This window comes from Tarenaya hassleriana, unplaced genomic scaffold (genome assembly GCF_000463585.1).
Source record: "Tarenaya hassleriana unplaced genomic scaffold, ASM46358v1 Cleome33, whole genome shotgun sequence".
Classification (NCBI taxonomy): domain Eukaryota; kingdom Viridiplantae; phylum Streptophyta; class Magnoliopsida; order Brassicales; family Cleomaceae; genus Tarenaya; species Tarenaya hassleriana.
Genome location: NW_010966459.1, coordinates 846810 through 873835, shown reverse-complemented (window position 1 = coordinate 873835; position 27026 = coordinate 846810). Strand labels below are relative to the sequence as shown.

Genomic DNA, 27026 nt, shown 5'->3' with positions numbered 1-27026 from the left:
CCACTGTCAACCAGCCAACCTCCTTTTACAGGATTCACATTAAAGCAAGAAGCCACAAACAAGTTTTCTTCATCACCTGTTTCAGCTGTCTTTGCTTCAGCAGGCCTTTGATCTTTGTTGCGACAAAACCTTTCAATATGCCCAAGCTTTCCACATTGCCTGCACTTAACATTCGGATTCCTCCAACATCTCCAATGAGGATGGTTCACCTTGTTGCAATGCTTGCAGGGTTCATGGAAGCTTCTGCTTGAATTGGCTTCTTCAGATGAACCTTCCCGCTTGTTTTGATTTCCAGAATTCTGTTTCTGTTTTTGCTTCCCTTTTCCAGCATTACTACCCTTAACCTTTGCCTTCAATGCTCCCTCAGTAGCTTCTTCCTTTCTCATCATTCGCCTCTGCTCCTGAGCCTGAAGAGCACTAAGTATCTCAGACAGTTTCAATTGTGCAAGATTCTTGGTGTTCTCCAATGAGGCTAATGTAGCTTCGAACCTTTCTGGCACCGAAACCATAACCTTCTGCACTATCTTCTCATCTCCCACATCAGTACCCAAAATTCTGATCTGATTCACGATTCCAACAAGCCTATCAACATACTCCTTCACTGTCTCACTAGATTTCATTTGTTGTCTCTCGAACTCTCGAAACAAGTTCAAGACCTTCATACCTCTTATGCGATCATCCCCTTCATACTCTTTTTTCAGAAAATCCCACATTTCCTTGGCGTTTTCCAGTTTCATGATCTTGGTAAAGATCGACGGAGAAACAGCCGAGAATATGCAAGACATGGCTTTCGCTTTTCTGGTAACCTTCTCCTTGTGTAATCTGATTTGGTTCAAAGTAGGATTTTCTCCCAATGGAAGAACTTCATAATCTTCTTCCACTGCTTCCCACAAGTCTGAACCTTTCAGATACACCGTCATTCTCACCGCCCAAACTTGATAGTTTTCACCATCAAAGATCGGAGCAGGCTGGATTGGAATCTGAGATGAACTTGCAGCATCACCGTGATCCATTTCGACAAGCTTTCTCCACAGATCCCTCTAAGAACAACTTATGCTCTGATACCACTATTACAAATCAAACTCCCTCCTAACTCTCTGTTTTCGGTCTAAATATGAATCAAGAACTCTCTAAACTTCAATCTGAAATTTTCCAGAAAGCTTTTCATTCATACATAGAAAACTTACAGAAAGTAACATACATATACAGCACTTCAGAAAACTGACTAAAAACAGTTACTGAATAAAACCAACAGCTACATAACTTCAACACGTCCCTGAAACTGAAAAACATAAACCAGCTTTAAGTAAACCGAAACTAAACCATAATCTACCAACTCAAATCAGCATTGACTTGAGTCACTCACTTCTGCCAACACAATGCAGTCTTCCCGGAGACAATGGGTTTGACCCTCTGGCTCTGGCGGAGGATCCGGAGAACTTTAGATGGTTCGTGCAAGCAGAGCTCGTCAATGGACGGTGGGCGATGCTCGGCGTGGCTGGAATGCTTCTCCCCGAGGTCTTCACCAAGATCGGTAAGTAACCTGTTTCATAGTTTTCATATACGTATACATACAATAACACTTTTGGTGATTATATTGAAAATATTTTTTTTTGTGGGGGGCAGGAATCATAAGCGTTCCGGAATGGTACGACGCGGGAAAAGGGGAATACTTTGCGTCGTCGTCTACATTGTTCGTGATAGAGTTTATACTGTTCCATTACGTGGAGATAAGGAGGTGGCAGGACATAAAGAACCCGGGGAGCGTGAATCAAGATCCGATCTTCAAGCAATACAGCTTGCCTCCTAATGAAGTGGGTTACCCTGGTGGCATCTTCAACCCTCTTAACTTCGCCCCCACCCTCGAGGCCAAGGAGAAGGAGCTCGCTAATGGTAACATATATAGCTTCTGTTGATTGAAATGTATGTATGTGTATATATACGGATATATACGGTACAAGTACAATGAACCTTTTTGTACATTTTGATGTGTTGAAATGTGGTGTGGAATTTGGTGACAGGGAGGTTGGCGATGTTGGCATTTCTAGGGTTCGTGGTTCAACACAACGTGACGGGGAAAGGGCCGTTTGAGAATCTGCTGCAGCACTTGTCTGATCCATGGCACAACACCATTATCCAAACCTTCAGAGGCTGAGACATATATATATATATATATAGCTTCCAATCTCTCTCTCTCAAGATATTTCTATTCACGAGCTTTTCCGCTTTACATTTCTTGAATTCTTGAGCATGAGATGGATGTATATAGGAACCGCGTACATTGATCAAGATGGCAATCATATATATATATATATATATCAAGAAAAGAGGCATCAGGGTACTAAGCAAATGGTTTTGTCACTCCATTTCACAATGTGATTCTTGATCTAGATGAAAGTAAAGCAAGCATTGAACATATATATATATATATATGGTCAAATTATACACTAATGGATGTTTGGAGAAACCTAGATTTCATCATCCCAAAGCTGTTGGATGGATTTGTAAGGGCTTGTGGTTTGATTAACAAGGAACTCTCCTCTCATGATCTTCCACTCCTCCAACTGATCAATCTCAGACAAGTCTTGCTCGTCCAATTTGATCTCCAGGGCTCTCTTGTTCTCTCTGAGTCTCGCTTCACTGAAACTCTTCACTATCACACTCGACCCTTTGGACATACCCCACCTTAGAGCCACCTTCTTACACATAAAATACCCATATATATATGTTATACAATGGGTTGGTTATGATCGAAATAATCTTAGGATTCAACCACACAAATGTGTACCTGAGCAGGAGTGGCATTGTGTTTGAGAGCAATGGATGCCATGAGAGGATGTTGAATCACAGCCGTTGTTCCCCAGTGGTTGCCGGGCCCACCTAGCGGTGAATATCCGCTTACGTGTATTCTGTTTTCCTCGCAAACCTGCCTCAGCTTGCTTTGTCTCCACAAAGGATGCATTTCCACCTTGATATAAGATTATAAGTTCCTTAAAGGATTCATCTTTATGTTATGGTATCAAATTTAAACCGATATTATGATAAGATGATATATATATATATATATATATACCTGATTGACATGAGGAGAAACCGAGGCGAAATCGAGGAGGTTCAAGATCTTCTGAGAGGAGAAGTTGCTGACACCAATGCACTTGCAAAGATCCAAATCTAAGCATCTCTCCATGGCTTCCCAAGTTTCTTCAATCCCTAAATCTGTCTCGAAGTCTTCTTCTCTTGGGACAGGCTCATTCACTCCTGGCTTCAACTTTATTGGCCAATGCACCAAGTACATGTCTAGATACTCCATCCCCATTGTCCTATACATACATACATACATATGTGCATATTACATGCATGTATACACAACATGGATAGCATGTGTATACATATATATGTACATAGAGATATAGTTTATTACTTGAGAGTTTGGTTGAGGGCAGAGATAGGATCATGATGATCACTGGACCATAACTTGGAAGTGACAAAGAGATCTTCTCTCTCAACAATCCCATGAGAAATAGCTTCTCCTAATGCATTCCCAAGTGTTGCTTCTGACCCATATATCTTCGCTGTGTCAAAATGTCTATAACCCATCTGTTTAATTTTATCAAATAAACGCCAACATTATCTTATATGTTATAGAATGTTGATGAAGATTCCAATATATAGTTTCATGATATATATACATATATATATATAACTAATTGAGAAGATCAATATATAATATGAACCTTGAGGGCCAAATGGATGGCTTTCTTGGTGGTTTCTTCGTCGTTGAGAGGCGAATAAGTTCCCATTCCAAGCAGAGGAATTGTCTTCCCACACTGGAGACGTGCTACGTCACTCCTCCTCTCTCTCTCTCTCTCTCTCTCTCTCTCTCTCTCTCTCTCTCTCTCTCTCTCTCGCGATGTTATATATTATGTATGTGTTGTGTGGGTTCCTCTGTTGAATTTGTGATGTATTTATAGCCACCCAAAGGTCAACAACCATCTTGACTTTTTTTTCTTAGGATAATCTTCACGTCATTAATATATATATATATATCTATTAGAAAAAAGACAATCTTCACGTCATTAATATATATACACACACGTATATATATACATTAAAAAGAGCAGGGAGGATTTGATATTTTTTTTAATTTTTTTTTTTGAAACAGCTTTTGTGGAGCTTCATGAGGCATTGAAGCACGAGAGTTTTCCATGTCTCGTGGGATTTCCTTAGCCGACCCAAATCCTCACACACCTCAAGAGATATATGTATATATCGTCGAGAGTTATATTTTTTCTGTACACTGATATATATATATATATATATGTATATATATATATATAGCTATAAATGTTCAATGTGTTGTTGTCTATCATGATTAATAATTTATTAAAATCTATTTTTATTAATTATAAGGTCCTTATAAAATATTTAAGTTCCATATTTTATCTGCAGTTTTTCCTTAATTAAGTTTTGATTTTGGCTATTTATGATAGCATTCATCTAGGGCACGAAAAGATGATTATCAAGCAATTATGAATATAATCTCGAGTTCTTCATTGATGGTATCAGGCAATAAGACATGGATAATATTTATCCCAACAAAATCTAATTATCAAATAATTTCTCATGATATGATATCCGGATTCATAGACACGATTCGTCGGAAGACTAAAATATATGAAGTTCTCTGCAGAGGACGGTTTGACATTACAAAGTCTCGTCAATGAATTGATATTTATACAAGATTTAAAAAAAAAAATTATCTTTTTTTATAAAATGATTGATTGGAAGTCAAACGCAAAGCTTGGGAATTAATACCGAACCCTTAAATGTTGATGGCTTACTAACCAAATTACATAATTATATGCGCGTTGACATTGCTTAAACCCTTAAAATTAAAATATTAGATATTTTTTTATTTAACATTGAGTTAATTATGTGTCCGTTATGATGTTTCATGTTGTTTTTTGAGCAGAAGCCATTGTCATGGTCATGTTCCTGCCCTGCTTTGTAATGCACCGCCGCAAGATTTCACAAATCTTTTTCCATGTGACAGTTTTACCATCAAATGTCAACTATTTGTATATTTTCATGCTCCTATATATATATGTGTAATATATGGATATTTGATTTTTAAAATAACTGTCTATTATTATGCTAAAAAATAATCATCAAAAGTAAACTGCCTATTAGAAGCCATTTTGGTTATTCACCGAATAACCGGATCGAAGTAAACCAAAATTTATATAAAATCCGAATAATTATAGTTTTTCTATAACCAAAATAACAATATAATCGAACCAAAACCTAAAATGACTATTCCTACTACCTACTTTGAATTATATACTCACTCTTGTAAAACAATAAAAAAAATTAAATTTTGGATTTTAGGGAACTAGGGTGTTTGAATAGAGTAACATTTGTGACAAGAGCATGTCATGGCCGGTTCAATATTAACCAGGAATTTGGTTTGATACCAACCAAACCGGCTTCTATTAGTGTACATTAACCGAACCTTACCGAGAATACCGGTTTCAAATTAGACCGAATAATTTAACGGTTTAGACGATACAGATTATCACAGCATAACTTAGCCCCTGCCCTTTTTTCTAGTAGATTTAGAGAAAACATTGGAATTGATCCAATGGTATTTTCATATGTAGGTGTAACTGATAATTTTTTGCTGAGGAAAGATTTACCAGAGAAGACAAGAGAGTTCATCTTACAAGGGATGAGGGATCACTTGTTCTGCTTTGTTACTGTCCTCTGGACTGTTGATACACCATCCACAAACTTTGTCCGGAAGAGAACATTGGCATTGTTGAACATTCCTTCTTTCAGGGAAACCACGACAAACTGCAATATATGAATGCAGTAATTGTCAAGTTCGAGGCAAATGAATGAGTAAGACCCGAGTTTACTCCTAATACAAGGTCTTAGATTAGGGATGTTTCTAGTATTTTGTGGTTCTTTGAACTGTTAAAGTCTTTTGGTTGTCTGAATCATAGCTAGTGAAATCGGAAGGAAAGCATGAAGGCACAGGAGGGAAGTTCGTAGACCAAGAAATTCTATGACCTGTGAGTGCGGGAAATGAGCTTTTATCATTCTTCCAATGTTCTGTGTGTGGCTGAGATCAAGAGCTGCATCAACCTGGCAACAAAACCAGACAACAAAGAGAATATCTCATGCATATGACAGTTCCATAAGGAAACTTAGTCTAACCAAACGTAATCTAAAAGTTTTGTTCATCAGACTAAATCATATTGTGATCATGAGTATCAGAATCATTATAAGGATAAACTTAGCCAATAGGTATCAGGAAGCCTGACAAGAGAAATATCAAAGTGTACCTCATCTAATATGTAAAGAGGAGCTGGCTTGAAGAGAAGCAATGCCAAGATTAAGGAGAGAGCAAGAAGAGATCTTTGTCCTCCACTGAGTTCAGACAAGGACTGTTTCCAGACACCCCCAAAAGCAACACGGACCTCAAGACCATCGAGAAAAGTGCCACCTTCTGGCGGATCTAGCTTTGCCGTGGTGCCAGGTAGAAGAGTTGAAAAGATGGACCCGAAATCACTTGAGTAAAAGATCAAAACAATGAAAACAATTGAATATTTTTTGACGGAAAAATCGATTAGAATCATGGGTTTAAAAGAAAGGAACAGAAAGTGACTCACGTGTTAACTTTAACCCATGTAACTTTCAGTGTTTCCTTTTTCTTCTCGTCTAGCTCTTCAATCACCTTCTTGATTTTGGATTTGTCATTCTACAAAAACCAAAGATGGCCGTAAGTTAATGTTTGTTAAGGCATCGAAATGTGTCATCAAGACCCAGAGTAGCAGACCTCAATTATGTTTTTCTTGGACATCAATGCATTGTACTCATCTTCTGCTTTCTCAAACATCGCCATCACCTTCTTGTTTACCCTTTTTTCAAGACTTCATGAGGCGAATGAAAAGCCAAGAAAAAAGAAGTAACAATCTCACCAGTTAGTAAAAGAGAAAAACCAAAAAGAATTGTTCGTAGCTCATTGATCTTAGGCCATCACTCATGTTAATATCAAGATATCATTCATAAGATATTAACAAGAATTATCGGAAATAATACCCTGATTGTTCACCCTGGAGTCTTTCAAGTTGTTCTCTTGCTTTATAAGGATCACGTGATGCAAAATCATAGTCAGTCCCTGTTCTTCCAAAAAGCTGCTTCTCTGATGTTATCCATGTATGCGTTTCAATCAGTTTATCAACTTTGACAGAGCAATCCTTTTGCTCCATCTCCATCCTTACCACCTATACAAGATTTCCAAAACAATATATAACCTTGCGGATTATGCATTCCCTTGACATGCAAACGTTTCATAAATCTGTCTTCAGAGAATTTCATTCTTTCTGATTTTCGTTCATGACTGAGTTATCAGAAAGTCTTCACATTCATAAACAATTCTACGCACTCGCCAGTGTCCCCATTCCTTCTAACATGAGGAAATGCTGTTTGACATTCATCTTCAAGTTCAAGAGATAAAATGAACAAAAAAAACCCCTAAAACTCGTTTATATTGGGATACTGAAGAATATTACTCATCTCAGCCACACACAGAACATAGGAAGATTGATACCCATTTTAGAGAAAACGGTAATGACACATAAATCATGGAAAGTCTTGAAGAAGTATACACGCTTTGTAACTTTCCAGAAATGGAAACCATAAGAAAATGAAACCGAAAGAATACCTCATTTTCCAACTTCTTTCTCTCAAGCTTCAGGTCACTAAGTTTCTGAAGAGACTTTTCCTGGTCTGCAACTAAACCACTTATCTGTGTATCACATTCCTTCATCTTCGCATGTATCAACTTAAGCTCAGCCAGAGCTTGATCGTGATTCTTTTGTATGGCTTCAACCTGCATGAAAATCACATTAGGATAACATTTCTTTCACATAACTCGGCAAAATTTTAAAACTAGTCACCTTTGCTCGTTGCTCATTTATTTCCGAAGCCAGTGTGCTAACTTGAGTTCTTAATGAATCTAACTGACTCTCCAAAAATGATTGTTCCTTCTTCACTGCTTCCTGCTCCATCACAAACTTCTCTTGTTCGTTTTCATGACCCTAGATGCAAGAAAAACCATGGGAGCAAAAGTTATGGAGCCAATTTGGAAGTGTCAAAAGTCTTAAAGCACCACAAATTCAAAAGAATGAAACAGATTCTTGAACAAGTTGAGAAAGCAAAATTACCAAAAGAAAAAAAGAATGAGAAAACAAAGAGAATGAAAAGTAATAACTTATTATTAATAAGAAAAAGGACTCACGAAGTCCAAATCTAGAGGGAAAAGCACATGACTGAGAGATTCTGAACACCTTTAGATCTTTTGAAGCTGCCTGCATCTGAGTTTTGATAGTCTTAATCTTTTTTTCCAAGTTCTTGAGTCTTTCCTCTCTGTTCTTGTCATGATCCTTGATGGATTTCTCCAGTATGGAGACAGTATCAACGCACTGTTTGTAAAGAACCTCTTTATCCTTGACTTGGGATTTTGCTTCTTCCAGCTCTTCCTCAAGCTTTTTCACTGCTTCACCAAGCTAAATTACAAGGGGTAGACCAGAGTAAGACTAAAATTTTGTTCTTAGCATCTAGAGAAGGAAAAAAGCAAGGAAGTTTTATCCTTATAGTTGTAAATAGACAACAGAGGTAACCTTGTGATGCTCATTCTGTTCAGCCCTTTTAAGAAATAGAGACAAGTCATATGTTTTTAGCTCCAATTGTGCTTTAGTGTCTGTGAACTTCTTCTGAAGAGGTCGAAGCTCCTTGATCTGCAATGGAAAGATACATGAAGATTTCAGGTTTGAACTTGAAAAATACTCATTTTTATTATGAAATGGCACAACCTGGAGTAGAGCAAGCAGACAGCATTACCCTTTTGATGACCTTGGACAGATTATAAGGCTAACAAAAGATCCTAAGAGTCAAATATAAGATTTAACTATAATGATATAGCCCTCACTAAAGCTTTGCTTCACATGGACCAGCAACAATCAAAATAAGTAAATGTGTAATGTATATATTATATCAAAAACATCAATTTCAATATCTGCTCTGAACATGAAATAAACTTTTATGTCATTCCACTAGCTGAGAGTTGGAATTTTAAGTACCTCGTATGCCAAAATCAAGTGTGTACCACATCTGTAACTTGGATCTAACCTGAATGAATATGTGTGGCTCTATGGATTCTTGCAATCCACTAGTATTGTGAGGTATGTAATAGTCAAGTGAATATTGAAGACTTTACCTTAGCTTCAATTTCAGACAAACTCTTCTGGTGTACTTGTAGTTTTGATTCAGCCTCTGCCAGATCATGAAGTTGCCTTAATAGATCACCTCCACCGCTACGACAATGGAAAACAATATCACAACAATGCTCGTAGCTTTTTCATAGGCAATGCATAACTGTATCCGTAAGGGCTCCAAAAATATGAGTGCCACACAATCTGTGAGTTGAAGAAAGAATTACGTACTTCCGACTTCCACCCGTTAGAAGACCACTTGGTTGAAAAATATCACCTTCGAGAGTGACACTTGGTGTCCGAATTTCCCTATTAAAAGCAACCTTGGGAACAAACATTTTGGGGTAAGCCGAAGATTGGTAACTTACTGAAGAGGTAGAGGAAAGGACAATGAACGAACGATAGCTTCTTTAAACTCATCTACCACATGTGAATATAACTGTCAACATATAGATATTTAGTTGTAGAAAATACGGCGAGGACGAAAATAAGTTTTGGTGTACCATTTATAATCCAACAAAGTAATCAGATTTTAGAACAGATCATGCAGATAAGGTTACTGTACAAATAGCTTACACAATCAACTATCTTGGTATAATACATGCAAACAACACAATCTCCATAATAAAGAATCGTAACCCAAAGTTGTTAATATCACACAATACATAAAAGCTAATGTCAGGGTCAGGCAAGTACTTACCTCCTTTGCTGCATCAGTGGTTTTGCAGACAAATGTGGAACCAAAAACGTATTCCATGGCACTCTGAAATAGAAAAAAATATTTAAAGGGAGTGACTAGTGATAGAGTAAAAGATGTTTGGTACAATAAGCAGTGAACCCACCTTTAATTCCTCGCTATATCCAACTAAAGAAAGTGCCAATTCTGCGTTCTCTTTTCCGACCTGCAAAATTAGTGGAAACTCAACAAGAAAGAAGGAAAAAGCCACCATTTGAGAGAGGAAGGAAACAAGAGCCACAGACCAATCTAACTGCAGATTGTTGCACTCTCGAAGGAACAAGGTGGGATTGAATTTTATTGAGGGGTATAATTGTAACTCTTCTCCGGAGACCACCCTTTTGAAGGAGCTGCTTACCAGTATCTTCTGTGTCCACGACAACATTAAACAATTTCCCACCAGCAGTTACCTAGAAATAAGAAACAAAAACCACCTTAGAGAATTGAAATTATTTGACCATTAATAATGATACTTTCGCACCAGAATTTGCTTACCTCCAATGCTGTCATTGTGGATCTGTCTTTCACTTTTATCAGTTTTGCAACCACACCTTTCACCTTTGACCGATCAAAGTTCTTCACAGGGTCACAGTATGTAAAATTGACATTTGCTAATTGAGCCGAAAGATCACGTGCTTTATCTTTCATCTTTTGCACAATTTCGAGCTCAGAAGCTCGGTCCTAAAGGAATATCTCAGTCAGAGATCCATACTTAACGTAACAGTAGGCGAAAAATGTCTAAATCAGACATACTAACCTTTTCCAAAGCTTCCATCTGACCCTCTTTGTATGGAAGAGATTCTAGTGACTTTTTTGCACTTCCTACATCATTTTTTCTTGCTTTAAGTTCATTCTCCACTGCCGCTGCTTCTTCACGTTTAGACATTAACTGAGATTTTTTCTCTTTTAGCTCCTTTTCACAGTGGCCAATTTTGGTCGTCAGCTGCTTCAACTCTGTCTCAGCTTTCCCAACAGCAACCTTTGCATCACGCAACTGATCTTCAAGGCATTTCTCCTCATCACCACTACTTTTCCCAGCAAGTACACCCTAATTTCCATGAACTTAAATTCAATGAAAATGCAAGGCAATCAAGATAATATGGAAGGAGACATATGCTGTAGTGATACTACCTGATGTTCTTTTTCGCACTCTTCCAATGTGGTCGAAAACTCCTGAACTCTTTGTTTTAGGTCAGCCGCTCCTTCCTCAGACTTCTTCAAAGCAGAGGTTTTCTCTTCAAGAGATTTCTTCAAATCTTCTATGTTATGAACAATCTGGAAACACCAAGAAGCAAGGTCTAGAGATCAGAAATAGCTAGGATGCTGAAACATGACAAAAAATTTGTCCAGATTAGGGAGCAAGAACGGTTAACTAACCTTTTCAGCATTCTCTTTTTCACCCTGAAAGGTGTCCTCCTTATTATTAAGTTTAGATAATTCAAGAGCCAATTCTTGAGACAGTGAATCCACATTCTCAGACAAAGTTTTTACTTCTCCCCCCATGCTGGCCTCCTTTGCCTGAGTCAAAGCTTTTATTTGTTTCTCCAAATCCTGAATTTCTGCATGCGTCTTTTCTGATCCCTCGTCAATATTAACAATTTTCGCCTTCATCTGTTCAACTCCATGGACAGCATTGTCTCTAACCTTCTCAGCTTGAACATATTCAAAAGCAATACAAAACCTCTTGAGTCTATCTAGTTCAGCATTACCATTAGCCCATTGCATGTACTGTGTCTTCTCTTTCCTCAACTTCTCCAAAGCTGGCAATATTTCATAGTCTAGGAGCTTATTTATCTCATCAACTTTGGTTTGCTTCTTTTCAAGTGTTTTCAGCGCAGCCTCTTTCTTGGTTTCATACATTCTTGTCCCAGCAGCTTCTTCAAGCATTGATAGGATCTCTGGAGGTTTCATGTTTAAGACTTTGGTGATACGCCCTTGCATGATGAGAAAATGGGGATTATTGACATTGAGTTGCACCGAGTGGAAAAGGTTCTGCACTTGACTTGGTTGTGCAAGCTTTCCATTGATCAAATACTTGTTCCGTCCACCAACTACAATCTTCAAAATGAAGACACAAAGGGGAACAAAGTCACCATGTGCAAATCCTTCTAAGTAGAAATGCAAAATAGACAACCTTTTCACCTAACCCTTTTACCATTGCGATAAAACCAAGCTTTCATCTTCATCATTACAAACACCAAAACTCTCATGGCAATGCCAACGCTAACAAAAACGCTAATTTTCACGGATTTCGTAATTCCTATAGTACACTACAAAATTTTGAAGAAATTTTGAATTTATATCAAAAGCGTATGTCTTGTGCCTCTTCATTTTCCGCAGCAAAAAACAGCTACTTCACAAACCATTCAAAGACAGCCCCACAGATATAGAGCAAGAGAAGGATAGGACTTACTTGTCTAGTCACAGTAATCTCCGAATGATCCTCGTAACCGAGAGGGCTTCTGCTCCTGTAGGAATTATCAAAGGTAATGGACACTGTTGCCTTGGTAATCCCAGCTTGCCCTTGCTTGTAAACGAGCTCCTGGAGATTAGCAGCACGAACTTGCTGAAGATTAGTAATTCCCAGAACGAAGCAGATGGAATCGAGGATGTTGGATTTTCCCGACCCGTTTAGACCCGTTATGGCGTTGAAATGCGGGTCGAAACCCGGCACGACCGTCCTCGTCGCATAGGATTTGAAACCCTCCAAGCATATCTCCTTTATGTGCATCTTCCTTCTTCTTTTTGTTCTTCCTCTTCACCTTCTTCTTCCCCAAACCTCCAATCGCAAGAGAAACCCCAAAAAAACAAACCCTAGAAATTCAAGTAGAGAAGCCAAAATTGAAACCCAGACACCCTAGACATGGAGATTGACTACGAAGTCACGTACAGGATAATTCTGGATTGAAGAACGAATACCGCGAAAATCGAATTGATGCGAGAGAATCTCAAAGAGTATCTGGACTCGTTTTTTTTCTTTGAAAATGAAATCAAATGTTGGAGATGAGGGCAGTCAGAGATTGAAAAGCAAAAGGGCGGGAAACTGAAAAGTTTTGAAAAGACACCCCACGCCCACAACCCTAACCTTCTGCATCCACAAGAAGGTATTCGTTGCTGAAACCTTCTCTTTGGTTCCGTGTCTTCGAGTCGTCGTCTTCGTCTTCGTGGCTACATATAAATGCAATGTGCATGTAACAATTGCAGAGAAGGTGGAACAATGGCGCTTCCGACACAACCCAAGGCTATGCAGATTGAGCTGTACCACCAACTGAAAAAGCATGCGACTTTTACCAATTTAGTTCCAATTTATCATCATTTAATACTTATTTCAGTATATCATATATCTATCTCCACCTGGGTTTTCTTCTTTCACCTCCATGTTAAGTTCAATTATATGAGAACTTGGTGAAAGGTGAAACCTTTATCTTTGCAAATTTCTTGTGGCAGTTCAATTCTTTATATTTGGTAAGCCACAAAATTCATATTCATTGCAATTTTTTCGGATTTCGGATTCGGTTATGGATATTTCTTGATAAAAAGAAAAATCAGTTGTAAACAGATTTGTGAGAAGATGATGTACAGACTGAGTCACATACAAGGATCAAAATATGATATAAATGTCAAACATTTCTTTCTTACAACAGAGACAGAGAAATTACAGACACTGACATAAACTACTGTTACAAATTCCAATAAATCTAAACTCCGGCAGAATCTCCGGACAAAGAATCACGGTCAGAATCCGCCGGAGCAACCAGGTTGTCATACACTAAAGCAGCGAAGGCTCCTCCGAGAAGAGGACCGACCCAATACACAGCCTGGTTCTTGAAGCTCCCATAGACCAGGGCCGAGCCAAAGGCACAGGCCGGGTTCATAGAGCCACCAGAGAACGGCCCGGCCGCCAGTACATTGGCTCCGGCAACGAACCCTATGAAAATGGGGCCCAGAACCCCTGACGGTCCCCGTCTCGGGTCACCGGCCGAACAAACCGTGTAGACCAAGGCAAAGGTCATTACCCCTTCAAGAACCGACGCTCCAAAACCCGTCATCTCTGCCGCGATTTTGTACATCGCAACGTGCTGAAACCAAAAACAAATCGAAAACGATTAAAGAAAACTTAACCAACGGTTAGAAAACCGCGATGTGACATGTGTAATGTTTAAACCTGTTCAAAGACGGTGACTTTTAGGACAAGGCAGGCCATAACGGAAGCAAACATCTGCGAAGTCCAGTAGAAAAGTGCGGTCGGAACGCTGATCCTACCAGCAACCACCATCCCAAACGTGACCGCTGGGTTAACGTGGCCACCGGACACGTTCCAAGCGATGTAAACCGCCGATGACAACGCAAACGCTGTCGCAATCGCCGCAGTCAGTACCCCTAACGCTCCCGTCACATCACCCGCCATTGATTTCCCTATCAAACAAAAACAGACATATACTTATGAGTATGTACGTATATATATATATACATACATATATATAATAACATGCAAGAAGGGCTACTGACGTGAAGAAATAATGGATCCAACGGCGGCAAGAACGAAGAAGAAAGTGGATATGAACTCAGCCAAATAACATCTCAGAGCATTCAAACTCAAGGCTCCTCGAAAACGATCGGATAACGAAATCGGAATCATTTTCTTCTCGAAATCGCAGACAAAAACTTGATTAGTGTCTTTTCAAGAACATTACAGAAGTGGAAGTGTTTGGTTTTTGTTTGAGGTTATATATAATATATATTGCGAGAACGGTAACGACCGTTTGCAAGATTCAAATTTAATAAAAAACAAATAAATTAATTAACCGCCGCAACAGACAAGGGTTTACACTTCCGGAGGAGTAGGGGAAGTTATTAGCGGTTATTATCATGTTCTTGATATTTTATAAATGACCCCCTATATTTAAGCAAAATTGTTTTTACACCCCGAATGTCGATTTACATAATATTTAAGAATTACATTGTTTCAATCCTAGTGCAGAAGTTAATCACTGATTGTTTAATATTTGATATAGTGTATATATATATATATACATACATAATTACATATATTATGATAAATAAAACCCATAACAGAGAAACGCTCCTTATCCTTCAATCTTCTTGTGTCCATATTTGGAATTATGAATCGATACCCTTCGCATTTTGGCCCATACATACATACATACATACATAATATTAATCTATTTTACTCACGTAATGTCAATCGGAAATTTATTTTAAATTATTTCAACTGTATATCCATGAAACTGGAATATGATTTTGGTTTTAACTTTTGGCTGAGGTTCGTAATAAATTTTAAGTGTCTTGTAATAATTGTCGGTTCATTAATTTGATGAGTTTTGTTAGTCAGTAATTTTCCTTCGTTCAGTAATTTCCTACGCTATTTTTGCATATATTCCACGACAGATGGAGACATGAAATTACACATATATGATCATTGCATTAATAGTTCACACTTTGATTTTTGCTATAGATTTTTTTTTTTTTTTTTTTTTTGCTAAATCCGTGTGAAATCGACTTTGCGTCATCCGGTGGATCCAAGTAACATGCGAAATATATATTTTTTTCATTATTAAATGACTGTATCTATACCAAATTGACTTTCTACACGTGTTATGAAAATGGTACTGGCTATAGATTTTTTTGGTAATCCAGTATTTCAGACCAAGAGATTAAATTATACGATTTAAAATATATATTCTGTTTCCAAATTTGAACTTTGAATTCAATGCGTGATAGGTTTTTTGCGTTCTATTTTATTTTATCGGTTGGATTATTCAAATTTGGGTCGTTTTGTATATATATAGAATTAATAGTATAATTTATAACTTAGAATATTTTACCATCACAAACATGTAACGGGAAATAAAATTAGAATATCTTATGCGGTATAGAAAATCAACTAATAAGAAAATTTAAAAAAAAATAAAAAAATGTGATAATTATTTCGGTTCGGTACATAAACAAAATGGACTTATATGTAGTTATATATAAATCGAAACTTTTATAAAAGTCGGTTAATTGTTAATTCTTAAAAATATACTGATCAGTTTTGGGGTGAGTCCAACCCGAAATTTTTAAAGAAGTCACCATCGAGTGCAAGTGGATAATGTTACAGAAATTTAAACAGGTCATATAATATTATTAGGTCCACCAATAATATTATTTGCCACAACAAATAATAAACGCCGTCGACAAAATTATAGTTTGATTACATATTTCATGAGTCAATATATATATAAGAAAAATGCAGCTTTGATTCTTATTAATTAACGCGCCAACCATGGAAATTTAATTATAAATATTTTCGGTTTATAAAAATCGATAGAAATTTCAAACTATCCTAATTAATTAGTAATTTATATTTACATATTACGCCAAACCCAAATAACATGTCAAAACCCCCTCTTTTGTTTAAATATAATAATGTATATTTTTGTGTTTTTTTGGGTTTGGGTATTGATTAATATTCTGGATTTGTTATTATGAAAAAAACAATATGATTAGTATATTGAGAGAGAGAGAAATATTAGTGATGAATAAGTCTACGCAAATCTCTCTTGATTGTTTCGGTTACTATATTGTTTCCAGATTATTCTCTAACTCCTTAATTGTCAATCATGTATATATGTCGTTGTATGACAATTGTCAATAACACATGAGAAACATTTTTCCAAAACCACAACATGGTATCCAGAGCCTAAGTGTCACACGACCAGAACACCCCCACAATCCTATTTTCTTTTTTTTTTATTCCTCGCAGTTTCTCTGCTAACCCCACCGCCATCGACGACTTGTTTAGCCGTCCTCCATGGCTTCCGACACACCCTCCAGCTCCGATGCCATTCTCCGTGACAATGTCACCGCACACAACACCGACGATCCCGCATCTACATTGATCAACGTCAATGTCTCAAACGTGACCAAACTCAACGGCACAAATTTTCTGACTTGGAGCATCCAAATCCAAGCCCTCCTCCAAGGTTACAACCTTGACGCCTACCTTGATCCGGCCACTGCTCCGTCGCCCACCATCATCGTCGCCAATGCTATCACGCAAAATCCCGTCTACACTCCGTGGTTTATCGACCAAGATCGCCCTTCATACGTGTGCAAACTCCACAAAGCTCTCTACGGGCTAAAGCAAGCATCACGTGCTTGGTACAACGAGCTTTGTCGGTTCCTGCTTGCCTCCGGATTCGTCAACTCTCTCTCGGACACTTCCTTGTTCATCTACAACTGCGACTCTATCACTCTCTTTGTCCTTGTCTATGTAGATGACATTGTGATTACCGGAAGCCACACGAAGAATGTTCAAGACTTTATTGCGATACTAGCTCGAAGGTTCTCCATTAAGGACCTCGGTCCTTTATCATTCTTTCTAGGCGTGGAGGTGACTCGCGGACCAAAGGGAATTCTCCTCTCTCAAAGGCGGTACATTGGTGACATTCTCTCCCGTCATTTCATGGCCGACGCTAAGCCGGTCAACACACCTCTACCGACGACATTGGACCTTCGACGCGACAGCGGCTTCAAGCTTGATGACCCTGCGGAGTATCGACAAATATTGGGAAGCTTACAATACCTTCTATTCACACGACCGGACATCGCCTTTGCGGTCAATAAGCTTTCTCAATACATGCATTGTCCTACGTCGGAACATTGGAAAGCCCTGAAACGGGTCCTACGCTATCTGGGCGGGACTCGCTCCCATGGTATCTTTCTCTCGAGCTCCTCTCCGTTGTCTCTTCATGCCTTCTCTGATGCAGATTGGGGTGGTGATCGTGATGATTTCACATCAACGGGAGCTCATATCGTTTATCTCGGTCGAAACCCGATTTCTTGGTCTTCCAAGAAACAACGGTTCGCGGCCAAATCATCCACTGAAGCGGAGTACAAGTCTGTCTCAACCACGGCATCGGAGGTTCAATGGCTTGTCTCCCTCCTATCCGAGCTTGGCATTACTGTTCCCACGGCGCCAGTCATTTACTGCGACAATGTCGGTGCCACCTATCTCTCCGCAAATCCCGTCTTCCATTCCCGAATGAAACACGTCGCAATTGACTACCACTTCATCCGCGGACTAGTTCAAGCTCAGAAGTTACGTGTCACTCACGTCTCCTCCGCCGACCAGCTTGCGGACGCTCTCACCAAGCCTCTCGCCCGCCACCGGTTCGAGCTTCTTCGGTCCAAGATCGGTCTCTCCACCGACACCGATCTTGCGGGGGCATATTAGTGATGAATAAGTCTACGCAAATCTCTCTTGATTGTTTCGGTTACTATATTGTTTCCAGATTATTCTCTAACTCCTTAATTGTCAATCATGTATATATGTCGTTGTATGACAATTGTCAATAACACATGAGAAACATTTTTCCAAAACCACAACAAGAAAAACCTCGCCGAAGGAAAATTCATAAGAAAATAGACTTTACAATTTTCTCAAATTTGAAACTTTTGAATTATTATGCGAATCATCAACTATTCATAACACAAATCGCAACAAACTTATTTATTCCATATTAGACAAGTGGGTGAATTGTAATAACATAATATTTTTAATTAAATTGGTTAATGGATTAATTGATAATACTAAGAAATAAATTAATATATAAATAAAATGAGTATTAATTAATGGATTAACTAATAATCATGAGATTCGATCTCGAATTTGATAGAATTAACATTTTCTATGGCCTAGATGTTTTAACCGAGCACCGAATGAATCAACTTTTCGTTACTCCGACAGTCTCTAAATGAATAACTATTTCTATAACTACACTCTGCATCTTTCATATCAAATTTGAAATTTGTTTGAATCATTGTGCACGAGTTTCTTTATCTTCATTTTTAAGATTTTATATATATTTTGTAAAATATTCAATAAAACTTTTTTTGTTTTACATCAAACATTCGTACGCACACCAATAACACATACGAAATATTCATTTCTTCTCTTAATAGGATTATAAAAAGATCTATAATAACAATTATAACAATTATATATACCTTTATGTACATAAATTGTAACTCAATGGGAATTATTTTGGTAACTATACTTTCATAATTGTATTTTACAATTTTCTCAACAAATCTAAAACTTTTTTTTTTGCACTCGTTTTGCACGACTTTTTGGGAAATTGGATTGAGTTATTTTCATTTGATAATTTTTTTCTTGCACTCTTTTTATTTTATAATTGTTATGGTTTTAGTTGTTTACTCATACGATAGTGGTGTGGAATCCATCGATGAGACAACGAAGAGACATCACCTCCGTGATTCATTTTGGTCCTCTGCGCAATTGGCTTTGGCTATGATGATTTGAAGGAGGATTACAAGATCATCTGTCTGTAACAAAATTCCATAGGAACTCAAGTCCGAATCTTGTCCCTCGCTTCTAGTTTTTGTCAGAGTATTGATTTCAAGCGATTACACATAAAGTACTTTTCAATCTGAGGAGGAATTTTGTTGGGTAATAGTGTTTTCTGGTTGTGTGATGATTTCGAGGACAATGAAAAGAGTATGATCGTGAGTTTCGATCCCAGTGAGAAGTTGGACCGTTCCTTTGGTCTGAATATCACAACTGAACGTCTGGTGGATCATTCATCGGTCATTCATGACCATCTTTGTGTATTCTAGTTGGATGAGGAGAACAACAACATGGTGGTATTGGATGGAAAACAGAGCACTGACAAGAATATGATAGCAAATTGGGGCATATGGTTCTTCGTTGTCATAGATGGATTTGGATTGTCGGGAAAGTCTTGGATGATTGACGACTTGATGTTCAGACAAATGATCAAAGATTTCGAGATTTTGGTAAGGCTTATAACATTGAGAATGGGAGCGACGAAAGACTAGACGAGCATATATCCTTCAGTCCACCATATACATTCTTTGGTCCGTATGAATATACGCAAACACTATTTTTCCTTTTAGAGCCGTCTTAAATATTTTTTTTTTATTTCTTCTCTTAATAGGATTATAAGAACATCTATAATAACAATTATAACAATTATATATACTTTTATATACATAAATTGTAACTCAATGGAAATTGTTTTGGTAACTATACTTTCATAATTGTATTTTACAATTTTCTCAACAAATCTAAAACTTTTTTTTTGCACTCATTTTGCACGACTTTTTGAAAAATTGGATTGGGTTATTTTCATTTGATAATTTTTTTCTTGCATTCGTTTTATTTTATAATTGTTCTGGTTTCAATTGTTTACTCATACGATAGTGGTGTGCAATCCATCGATGAAGCAACGAAGAGACATCACCTCCGTGATTCAGTTTGATCCTCTGTGCAATTGGTTTTGGCTATGATGATTCGATGGAGGGATCTCTTTCGTGAATCTTGGTTCATCAAGAATCACAAAAAATTTGCCACCAAAAATTTTCTCTTCACGGCTTTAAGCAGCCTTGAAGATGGACGAACGGTGACCACACAATAGTTCTACAACTACGATTCGAATGGCGAATGGGGCCTGATACACGAGGAAACCGATACTCTGGTGGAGATGCTTCAGTGTGATGGGCTCTTCTGCCTGTGGTTGGGAGATCATATCCAAAGAATAATATTGTGGAATCCCTCAACCAAAGAAAGAAGAGACATCACTCCCACGTTCCAGGTTAGTGCTTTCGACGCCATTGGGTTTGGCTGTCTTGAGTCTACGAATGACTACAAGATCATACTAGTGAAAGCAATAGACAGAGCATTTCAAGTCCAATTTTTGTCCCTTGCATCTGGTCGGCACCAGACGATTGATTTCGATAGTAGTCACAGAAGGGAAAATTTAACGACCGGAGGATGTTTGGTGGGCCACAATGTCTTCTGGTTGTGGTACGACGATGACGAGAGCATCAGCAGAAAGATTCTGCTCATAAGATTCGATATTGAAAAAGAAAGCATGGGCATCTCCTATGGCCCGGATGTACCAATGGAACGACGGGTGAATCAGCTCTCTGTCATTCGCGAGCGTCTCTATATGTTTGAGATCAACAGATACGACGTAGACTATCCCGACATAGTTGTTTGGACCCTAGGCGAAAGCGAAAACCAGAATTTTATCGGAACTTGGAGCAAATGGTTCTCGATAGATGTAAGTGACTTCGGCTTATCCAGAGATACTTGGGCGATCGACGAGCTTATTCTGGGACGCGTGACGAATGATTCAGAGCTGCTCGTGAGATTCTACAACGTGGAACAGAGCGAAGTGTTTTCTCTCTTTGCGTATAATATCGAAGCAGAGAGCATCACGAGGCTAGAGCATTACATGTCGTTCGGTCGGCATTTTTTTCTCGGTCCACACGAATACACTCCCTCGATGTTTCCGTTAACGTAGTCAATGACAGCAGAGTGGGAGTGAAGCTGAAGCTGAAGCTGAAACATGTTAAAGGTATGTCGTGAGTCTCTCGATGACAACACTCGTGTCTAAAGGGTCGGTTTAACGGCTTTTCTTAATATAGATTTAGCATTCCATTTCAAATGGGTGCAATAAATTAATTACGATCACCGAATAAGAGAATAAAAACATCACATGTTTTCCAAGTTATATCATCCCACAAGATACAAGGAGTCAGTAGTCACCTTACCTTAAGCTATACTAAATTAGAGAATACAATTGACATTCCTAAGTTGAAAACGTTACCTTACTTTTCCACAAGTATAAGCGAAATGAATGAAAAGAAATCTAATGTATAGTGTATTCTACTATGTTTATCTTCATAGTTTCAGTTCTTGGGGATTTGCCTCTTGTGCAGATGGAAAAAATCTCAAAAAAGCTGCGAGAATTTCCACGAGTCTTCTTCGCTGCTCGAAGCAACATGTCATGCGTAGAGACACTTACGAAAGAGAGATGGACCTTTATGTACATAACTGAGTCTGAAGAATCTTCGGTCGAAGTCGAAAGCTTTGAAAAAGATGGTTCGGAACTTCAGATGAACTCTTCTCTTGTTGAACATTTGTTTTCGTGCAATGGTTCAAATCCACTTTTAATCCAGTGGGATCACTTGTTCTGCTTTGTTACTGTCCTCTGGACTGTTGATACACCATCCACAAACTTTGTCCGGAAGAGAACATTGGCATTGTTGAACATTCCTTCTTTCAGGGAAACCACGACAAACTGCAATATATGAATGCAGTAATTGTCAAGTTCGAGGCAAATGAATGAGTAAGACCCGAGTTTACTCCTAATACAAGGTATTAGATTAGGGATGTTTCTAGTATTTTGTGGTTCTTTGAACTGTTAAAGTCTTTTGGTTGTCTGAATCATAGCTAATGAAATCGGAAGGAAAGCATGAAGGCACAGGAGGGAAGTTCGTAGACCAAGAAATTCTATGACCTGTGAGTGGGGGAAATGAGATTTTATCATTCTTCCAATGTTCTATGAGTGGCTGAGATCAAGAGCTGCATCAACCTGGCAACAAAACCAGACAACAAAGAGAATATCTCATGCATATGACAGCTCCATAAGGAAACTTAGTCTAACCAAGCGTAATCTAAAAGTTTTGTTCATCAGACTAAATCATATTGTGATCATGAGTATCAGAATCATTATAAGGATAAACTTAGCCAAGCCAATAGGTGTCAGGAAGCCTGAAAAGAGAAATATCAAAGTGTACCTCATATGTAAAGTGGAGCTGGCTTGAAGAGAAGCAATGCCAAGATTAAGGAGAGAGCAAGAAGAGATCTTTGTCCTCCACTGAGTTCAGACAAGGACTGTTTCCAGACACCCCCAAAAGCAACACAGACCTCAAGACCATCGAGGAAAGTGCCACCTTCAGGCGGATCTAGCTTTGCCGTGGTGCCAGGTAGTAGAGTTGAAAAGATGGACCCGAAATCACTTGAGTAAAAGATCAAAACAATGAAAACAATTGAATATTTTTTGACGGAAAAATCGATTAGAATCGTGGGTTTAAAAGAAAGGAACAGAAAGTGACTCACTTGTTAACTTTAACCCAGAAAAAAGAAGTAACAATCTCACCAGTTAGTAAAAGAGAAAAACCAAAAAGAATTGTTCGTAGCTCATTGATCTTAGGCCATCACTCATGTTAATATCAAGATATCATTCATAAGATATTAACATGAAATATCGGAAATAATATCCTGATTGTTCACCCTGGAGTCTTTCAAGTTGTTCTCTTGCTTTATAAGGATCACGTGATGCAAATCATAGTCAGTGAGTTATCAGAAAGTCTTAACATGAGGAAATGCTGTTTGACACTCATCTTCAAGTTCAAGAGATAAAATGAACAAAAAAAACCCCTAAAACTCGTTTATATTGGGATACTGAAGGAAGAACATTACTCATCTCAGCCACACACAGGACATAGGAAGATTGATACCCATTTTAGAGAAAACGGTAATGACACATAAATCATGGAAAGTCTTGAAGAAGTATACACGCTTTGTAACTTTCCAGAAATGGAAACCATAAGAAAATGAAACAGAAAGAATACCTCATTTTCCAACTTCTTTCTCTCAAGCTTCAGGTCACTAAGTTTCTGAAGAGACTTTTCCTGGTCTGCAACTAAACCACTTATCAGTGTATCACATTCCTTCATCTTCGCATGTATCAACTTAAGCTCAGCCAGAGCTCGATCGTGATTCTTCTGTATGGCTTCAACCTGCATGAAAATCACATTAGGATAACATTTCTTTCACATAACTCGGCAAAATTTTAAAACTAGTCACCTTTGCTCGTTGCTCATTTATTTCCAAAGCGAGTGTGCTAACTTGAGTCCTTAATGAATCTAACTGACTCTCCAAAGATGATTGTTCCTTCTTCACTGCTTCCTGCTCCATCACAATTCACAAACCTCTCTTGTTCGTTTTCGTGACCCTAGATGCAAGAAAAACCATGGGAGCAAAAGTTATGGAGCCAATTTGGAAAGTTCTTGAGTCTTTCCTCTCTGTTCTTGTCATGATCCTTGAACAAGGTGGGATTGAATTTTATTGAGGGGTATAGTTGTAACTCTTCTCCGGAGACCACCCTTTTGAAGGAGCTGCTTACCAGTATCTTCTGTGTTCACAACAACATTAAACAATTTCCCACCAGCAGTTACCTTTGAAATAAGAAACAAAAACCACCATAGAGAATTGAAATTATTTGACCATTAATAATGATACTTTCGCCCCAGAATTTGCTTACCTCCAAGGCTGTCATTGTGGATCTGTCTTTCACTTTTATCAGTTTTGCAACCACACCTTTCACCTTTGACCGATCAAAGTTCTTCACAGGGTCACAGTATGTAAAATTGACATTTGCTAATTGAGCCGAAAGATCACGTGCTTTATCTTTCATCTTTTGCACAATTTCGAGCTCAGAAGCTCGGTCCTAAAGGAATATCTCAGTCAGAGATCCATACTTAACGTAACAGTAGGCGAAAAATGTCTAAATCAGACATACTAACCTTTTCCAAAGCTTCCATCTGACCCTCTTTGTATGGAAGAGATTCTAGTGACTTTTTTGCACTTCCTACATCATTTTTTCTTGCTTTAAGTTCATTCTCCACTGCCGCTGCTTCTTCACGTTTAGACATTAACTGAGATTTTTTCTCTTTTAGCTCCTTTTCACAGTGGCCAATTTTGGTCGTCAGCTGCTTCAACTCTGTCTCAGCTTTCCCAACAGCAACCTTTGCATCACGCAACTGATCTTCAAGGCATTTCTCCTCATCACCACTACTTTTCCCAGCAAGTACACCCTAATTTCCATGAACTTAAATTCAATGAAAATGCAAGGCAATCAAGATAATATGGAAGGAGACATATGCTGTAGTGATACTACCTGATGTTCTTTTTCGCACTCTTCCAATGTGGTCGAAAACTCCTGAACTCTTTGTTTTAGGTCAGCCGCTCCTTCCTCAGACTTCTTCAAAGCAGAGGTTTTCTCTTCAAGAGATTTCTTCAAATCTTCTATGTTATGAACAATCTGGCAGTTACCTTTGGTTTGCTTCTTTTCAAGTGTTTTCAGCGCAGCCTCTTTCTTGGTTTCATACATTCTTGTCCCAGCAGCTTCTTCAAGCATTGATAGGATCTCTGGAGGTTTCATGTTTAAGACTTTGGTGATACGCCCTTGCATGATGAGAAAATGGGGATTATTGACATTGAGTTGCACCGAGTGGAAAAGGTTCGGCACTTGACTTGGTTGTGCAAGCTTTCCATTGATCAAATACTTGTTCCGTCCACCAACTACAGTCTTCAAAATGAAGACACAAAGGGGAACAAAGTCACCATGAGCAAATCCTTCTAAGTAGAAATGCAAAATAGACAACCTTTTCACCTAACCCTTTTAACATTGCGATAAAACCAAGCTTTCATCTTCATCATTACAAACACCAAAACTCTCATGCCAATGCCAACGCTAACAAAAACGCTAATTTTCACGGATTTCGTAATTCCTATAGTACACTACAAAATTTTGAAGAAATTTTGAATTTATATCAAAAGCGTATGTCTTGTGCCTCTCCATTTTCCGCAGCAAAAAGCAGCTACTTCACAAACCATTCAAAGACAACCTCACATATATAGAGCAAAAGAAGGAGAGGACTTACTTGTCTATTCACAGTAATCTCCGAATGATCCTCGTAACCGAGAGGGCTTCTGCTCCTATCGGAATTATCAAAGGTAATTGACACTGTTGCCTTGGTAATCCCAGCTTGCCCTTGCTTGTAAACGAGCTCTTGGAGATTAGCAGCCCGGACTTGCTGAAGATTAGTAATTCCCAGAACGAAGCAGATGGAATCGAGGATGTTGGGTTTTCCCGACCCGTTTAGACCCGTTATAGCGTTGAAATGCGGGTCGAAACCCGGCACGACCGTCCTCGTCGCATAGGATTTGAAACCCTCCAAGCATATCTCCTTTATGTGCATCTTCCTTCTTCTTTTTGTTCTTCCTCTTCACCTTCTTCTTCCCCAAACCTCCAATCGCAAGAGAAACCCCAAAAAAACAAACCCTAGAAATTCAAGTAGAGAAGCCAGAATTGAAACCCAGAAACCCTAGACATGGAGATTGACTACGAAGTCACGTATAGGATAATTCTGGATTGAAGAACGAATACCGAAATTCAAATTGATGCGGGAGAATCGCAACCAGTATCTGGACTCGTTTTTTTTCCGTTGAAAATGGAATCAAATATTCGAGATGGGGGCAGTCAGAGATTTAAAAGCAAAAGGGCGGGAAACTGAAAAGTTTTGAAAAGACACCCCACGCCCGCAACCCTAACCTTCTGCATCCACAAGAAGGTATTCGTTGCTGAAACCTTCTCTTTGGTTCCGTGTCTTCAGTCGTCGTCGTCTTCGTGGCTACATATAAATGCAACGTACAGGTAACACTTGCATGCGACTTTTACCAATTCAGTTCCGATTTACCATCATTTAATACTTATTTCAGTATATGATATATCTCTGTCCACCTAGGTTTTTTTTTTTTAATATGTGATTTGTCAATAGTGGAGTTTGAATCTCGATAGAATACTCTTTGCGCATACCCATTTACCAGTTGAACCAATTATATTGGCTAGGTTTTATTCTTTCACCTAGTTCAATTATATGAGATCTGGGTGAAAGATAAAACCTTTATCTTTGCAATTTTATGTGGCATATTCATTGTAACTTTTTCGGCTTTCGGATTTGGTTATATATTTCTTGATAAAAAGAAAAATCAGTTGTAAACAGATTTGTGAAGAGATGGCTTAGGCTTATGTAAATAAACCATCAAAGTCCAAAGACTTGCAAACCAATCTTTCATATGGAGCTGAAAGGCCGAATAGTATAATATACAAATCTTATTGTTTGGATTCAAATTATTTTGTATTCGTGGGGGGCCCATACCCTTATCTTAATTTGTTTTGGATTTTGCATTGTTAGCTGTCAAAATTGATTTTTGATGTCTCAACATCAAATTTCTTTATTAAGCCAAAAAAAATTGCATTATCGTTTATGGTTAATGCTTTGAATTCAATATATATATATATATATATATATATATATATATATATATA

General features: G+C 38.2%; 5 protein-coding genes across 10 annotated transcripts in view; 1 reads left to right on the top strand and 4 right to left on the bottom strand.

Moving 5' to 3' along the window:
* Positions 1-2289, top strand: part of LOC104821416 (chlorophyll a-b binding protein 4, chloroplastic-like) — a 6128-nt gene extending 3839 nt beyond the window's left edge. The window contains exons 3-5 of one of the 3 annotated variants that reach the window (XM_010552291.1): positions 1386-1534; positions 1627-1893; positions 2022-2289. In XM_010552291.1, the coding sequence (XP_010550593.1) occupies positions 1386-1534; positions 1627-1893; positions 2022-2155 (550 nt within the window). In that variant the 3' untranslated portion in view covers positions 2156-2289. Of the gene's footprint in view, positions 1-1385; positions 1535-1626; positions 1924-2021 lie in introns of all 3 variants that reach the window. The other 2 variants (XM_010552293.2, XM_019203441.1) reach the window with 2 other exon arrangements.
* Positions 2290-2444: 155 nt separating this feature from the next.
* On the bottom strand, positions 2445-3810 carry LOC104821417 (aldo-keto reductase family 4 member C9). Its single transcript, XM_019203442.1, has 5 exons — positions 3735-3810; positions 3422-3572; positions 3074-3320; positions 2789-2968; positions 2445-2696 (listed from the first exon to the last, which is right to left on the bottom strand). Exons 3-5 carry the CDS (start codon positions 3314-3316, stop codon positions 2469-2471), a joined length of 651 nt encoding a protein of 216 aa, XP_019058987.1. The 5' UTR covers positions 3317-3320; positions 3422-3572; positions 3735-3810; the 3' UTR covers positions 2445-2468.
* A 1551-nt stretch (positions 3811-5361) lies between these two features.
* Positions 5362-12983, bottom strand: LOC104821413 (structural maintenance of chromosomes protein 2-1). The gene is made up of 20 exons (XM_010552285.1): positions 12428-12983; positions 11392-12072; positions 11146-11289; positions 10772-11062; positions 10510-10695; positions 10260-10424; positions 10121-10180; positions 9979-10041; positions 9510-9601; positions 9284-9380; positions 8688-8804; positions 8355-8573; positions 7965-8105; positions 7730-7897; positions 7105-7289; positions 6842-6935; positions 6675-6763; positions 6348-6573; positions 6073-6147; positions 5362-5853 (listed from the first exon to the last, which is right to left on the bottom strand). The coding sequence occupies exons 1-20, from the start codon at positions 12743-12745 to the stop codon at positions 5737-5739; spliced, it is 3528 nt and encodes a 1175-aa protein (XP_010550587.1). The 5' UTR covers positions 12746-12983; the 3' UTR covers positions 5362-5736.
* A 619-nt stretch (positions 12984-13602) lies between these two features.
* On the bottom strand, positions 13603-14704 carry LOC104821414 (probable aquaporin TIP5-1). The gene is made up of 3 exons (XM_010552286.1): positions 14524-14704; positions 14180-14430; positions 13603-14093 (listed from the first exon to the last, which is right to left on the bottom strand). The coding sequence occupies exons 1-3, from the start codon at positions 14651-14653 to the stop codon at positions 13713-13715; spliced, it is 762 nt and encodes a 253-aa protein (XP_010550588.1). The 5' UTR covers positions 14654-14704; the 3' UTR covers positions 13603-13712.
* A 6839-nt stretch (positions 14705-21543) lies between these two features.
* On the bottom strand, positions 21544-26136 carry LOC104821415 (structural maintenance of chromosomes protein 2-2-like). 4 transcript variants are annotated; one of them, XM_010552290.1, is made up of 9 exons: positions 25579-26136; positions 24813-25223; positions 24439-24729; positions 24177-24362; positions 23720-23867; positions 23485-23652; positions 22648-22868; positions 22368-22442; positions 21544-22148 (listed from the first exon to the last, which is right to left on the bottom strand). In XM_010552290.1, exons 1-5 carry the CDS (start codon positions 25894-25896, stop codon positions 23757-23759), a joined length of 1317 nt encoding a protein of 438 aa, XP_010550592.1. In that variant the 5' UTR covers positions 25897-26136; the 3' UTR covers positions 21544-22148; positions 22368-22442; positions 22648-22868; positions 23485-23652; positions 23720-23756. The 4 variants fall into 4 exon arrangements, with proteins under 4 accessions (XP_010550592.1, XP_010550589.1, XP_010550590.1 ...); XM_010552287.1 differs by lacking the exons at positions 21544-22148; positions 22368-22442; positions 22648-22868; positions 23485-23652 and having other exon boundaries at positions 23778-24047; XM_010552288.1 differs by lacking the exons at positions 21544-22148; positions 22368-22442; positions 22648-22868; positions 23485-23652 and having other exon boundaries at positions 23778-24044.
* Positions 26137-27026: the final 890 nt, after the last annotated feature.

Excerpts from the sequence above, each read along its gene's own strand:
- LOC104821417 (XM_019203442.1), bottom strand. The coding sequence starts at position 3,316 with ATGGGGATGGAGTATCTAGACATGTACTTGGTGCATTGGCCAATAAAG. Across the intron at positions 2,969-3,073 it reads TTTCTCCTCATGTCAATCAG|GTGGAAATGCATCCTTTGTG; the intron begins GTATATATATAT and ends TCTTATATCAAG. Across the intron at positions 2,697-2,788 it reads ACAATGCCACTCCTGCTCAG|GTGGCTCTAAGGTGGGGTAT; the intron begins GTACACATTTGT and ends ATGTGTAAGAAG.
- LOC104821413 (XM_010552285.1), bottom strand. The coding sequence starts at position 12,745 with ATGCACATAAAGGAGATATGCTTGGAGGGTTTCAAATCCTATGCGACG. Across the intron at positions 12,073-12,427 it reads AGATTACTGTGACTAGACAA|ATTGTAGTTGGTGGACGGAA; the intron begins GTAAGTCCTATC and ends TTCATTTTGAAG. Across the intron at positions 10,181-10,259 it reads AACAATCTGCAGTTAGATTG|GTCGGAAAAGAGAACGCAGA; the intron begins GTCTGTGGCTCT and ends CTAATTTTGCAG.
- LOC104821414 (XM_010552286.1), bottom strand. The coding sequence starts at position 14,653 with ATGATTCCGATTTCGTTATCCGATCGTTTTCGAGGAGCCTTGAGTTTG. Across the intron at positions 14,431-14,523 it reads TGGATCCATTATTTCTTCAC|GGAAATCAATGGCGGGTGAT; the intron begins GTCAGTAGCCCT and ends TTTGTTTGATAG. Across the intron at positions 14,094-14,179 it reads AAGTCACCGTCTTTGAACAG|CACGTTGCGATGTACAAAAT; the intron begins GTTTAAACATTA and ends TTTTGGTTTCAG.
- LOC104821415 (XM_010552287.1), bottom strand. The coding sequence starts at position 25,896 with ATGCACATAAAGGAGATATGCTTGGAGGGTTTCAAATCCTATGCGACG. Across the intron at positions 24,730-24,812 it reads AGTGCGAAAAAGAACATCAG|GGTGTACTTGCTGGGAAAAG; the intron begins GTAGTATCACTA and ends CATGGAAATTAG. Across the intron at positions 24,048-24,176 it reads CCACAATGACAGCCTTGGAG|AAGATACTGGTAAGCAGCTC; the intron begins GTAAGCAAATTC and ends TTGTGAACACAG.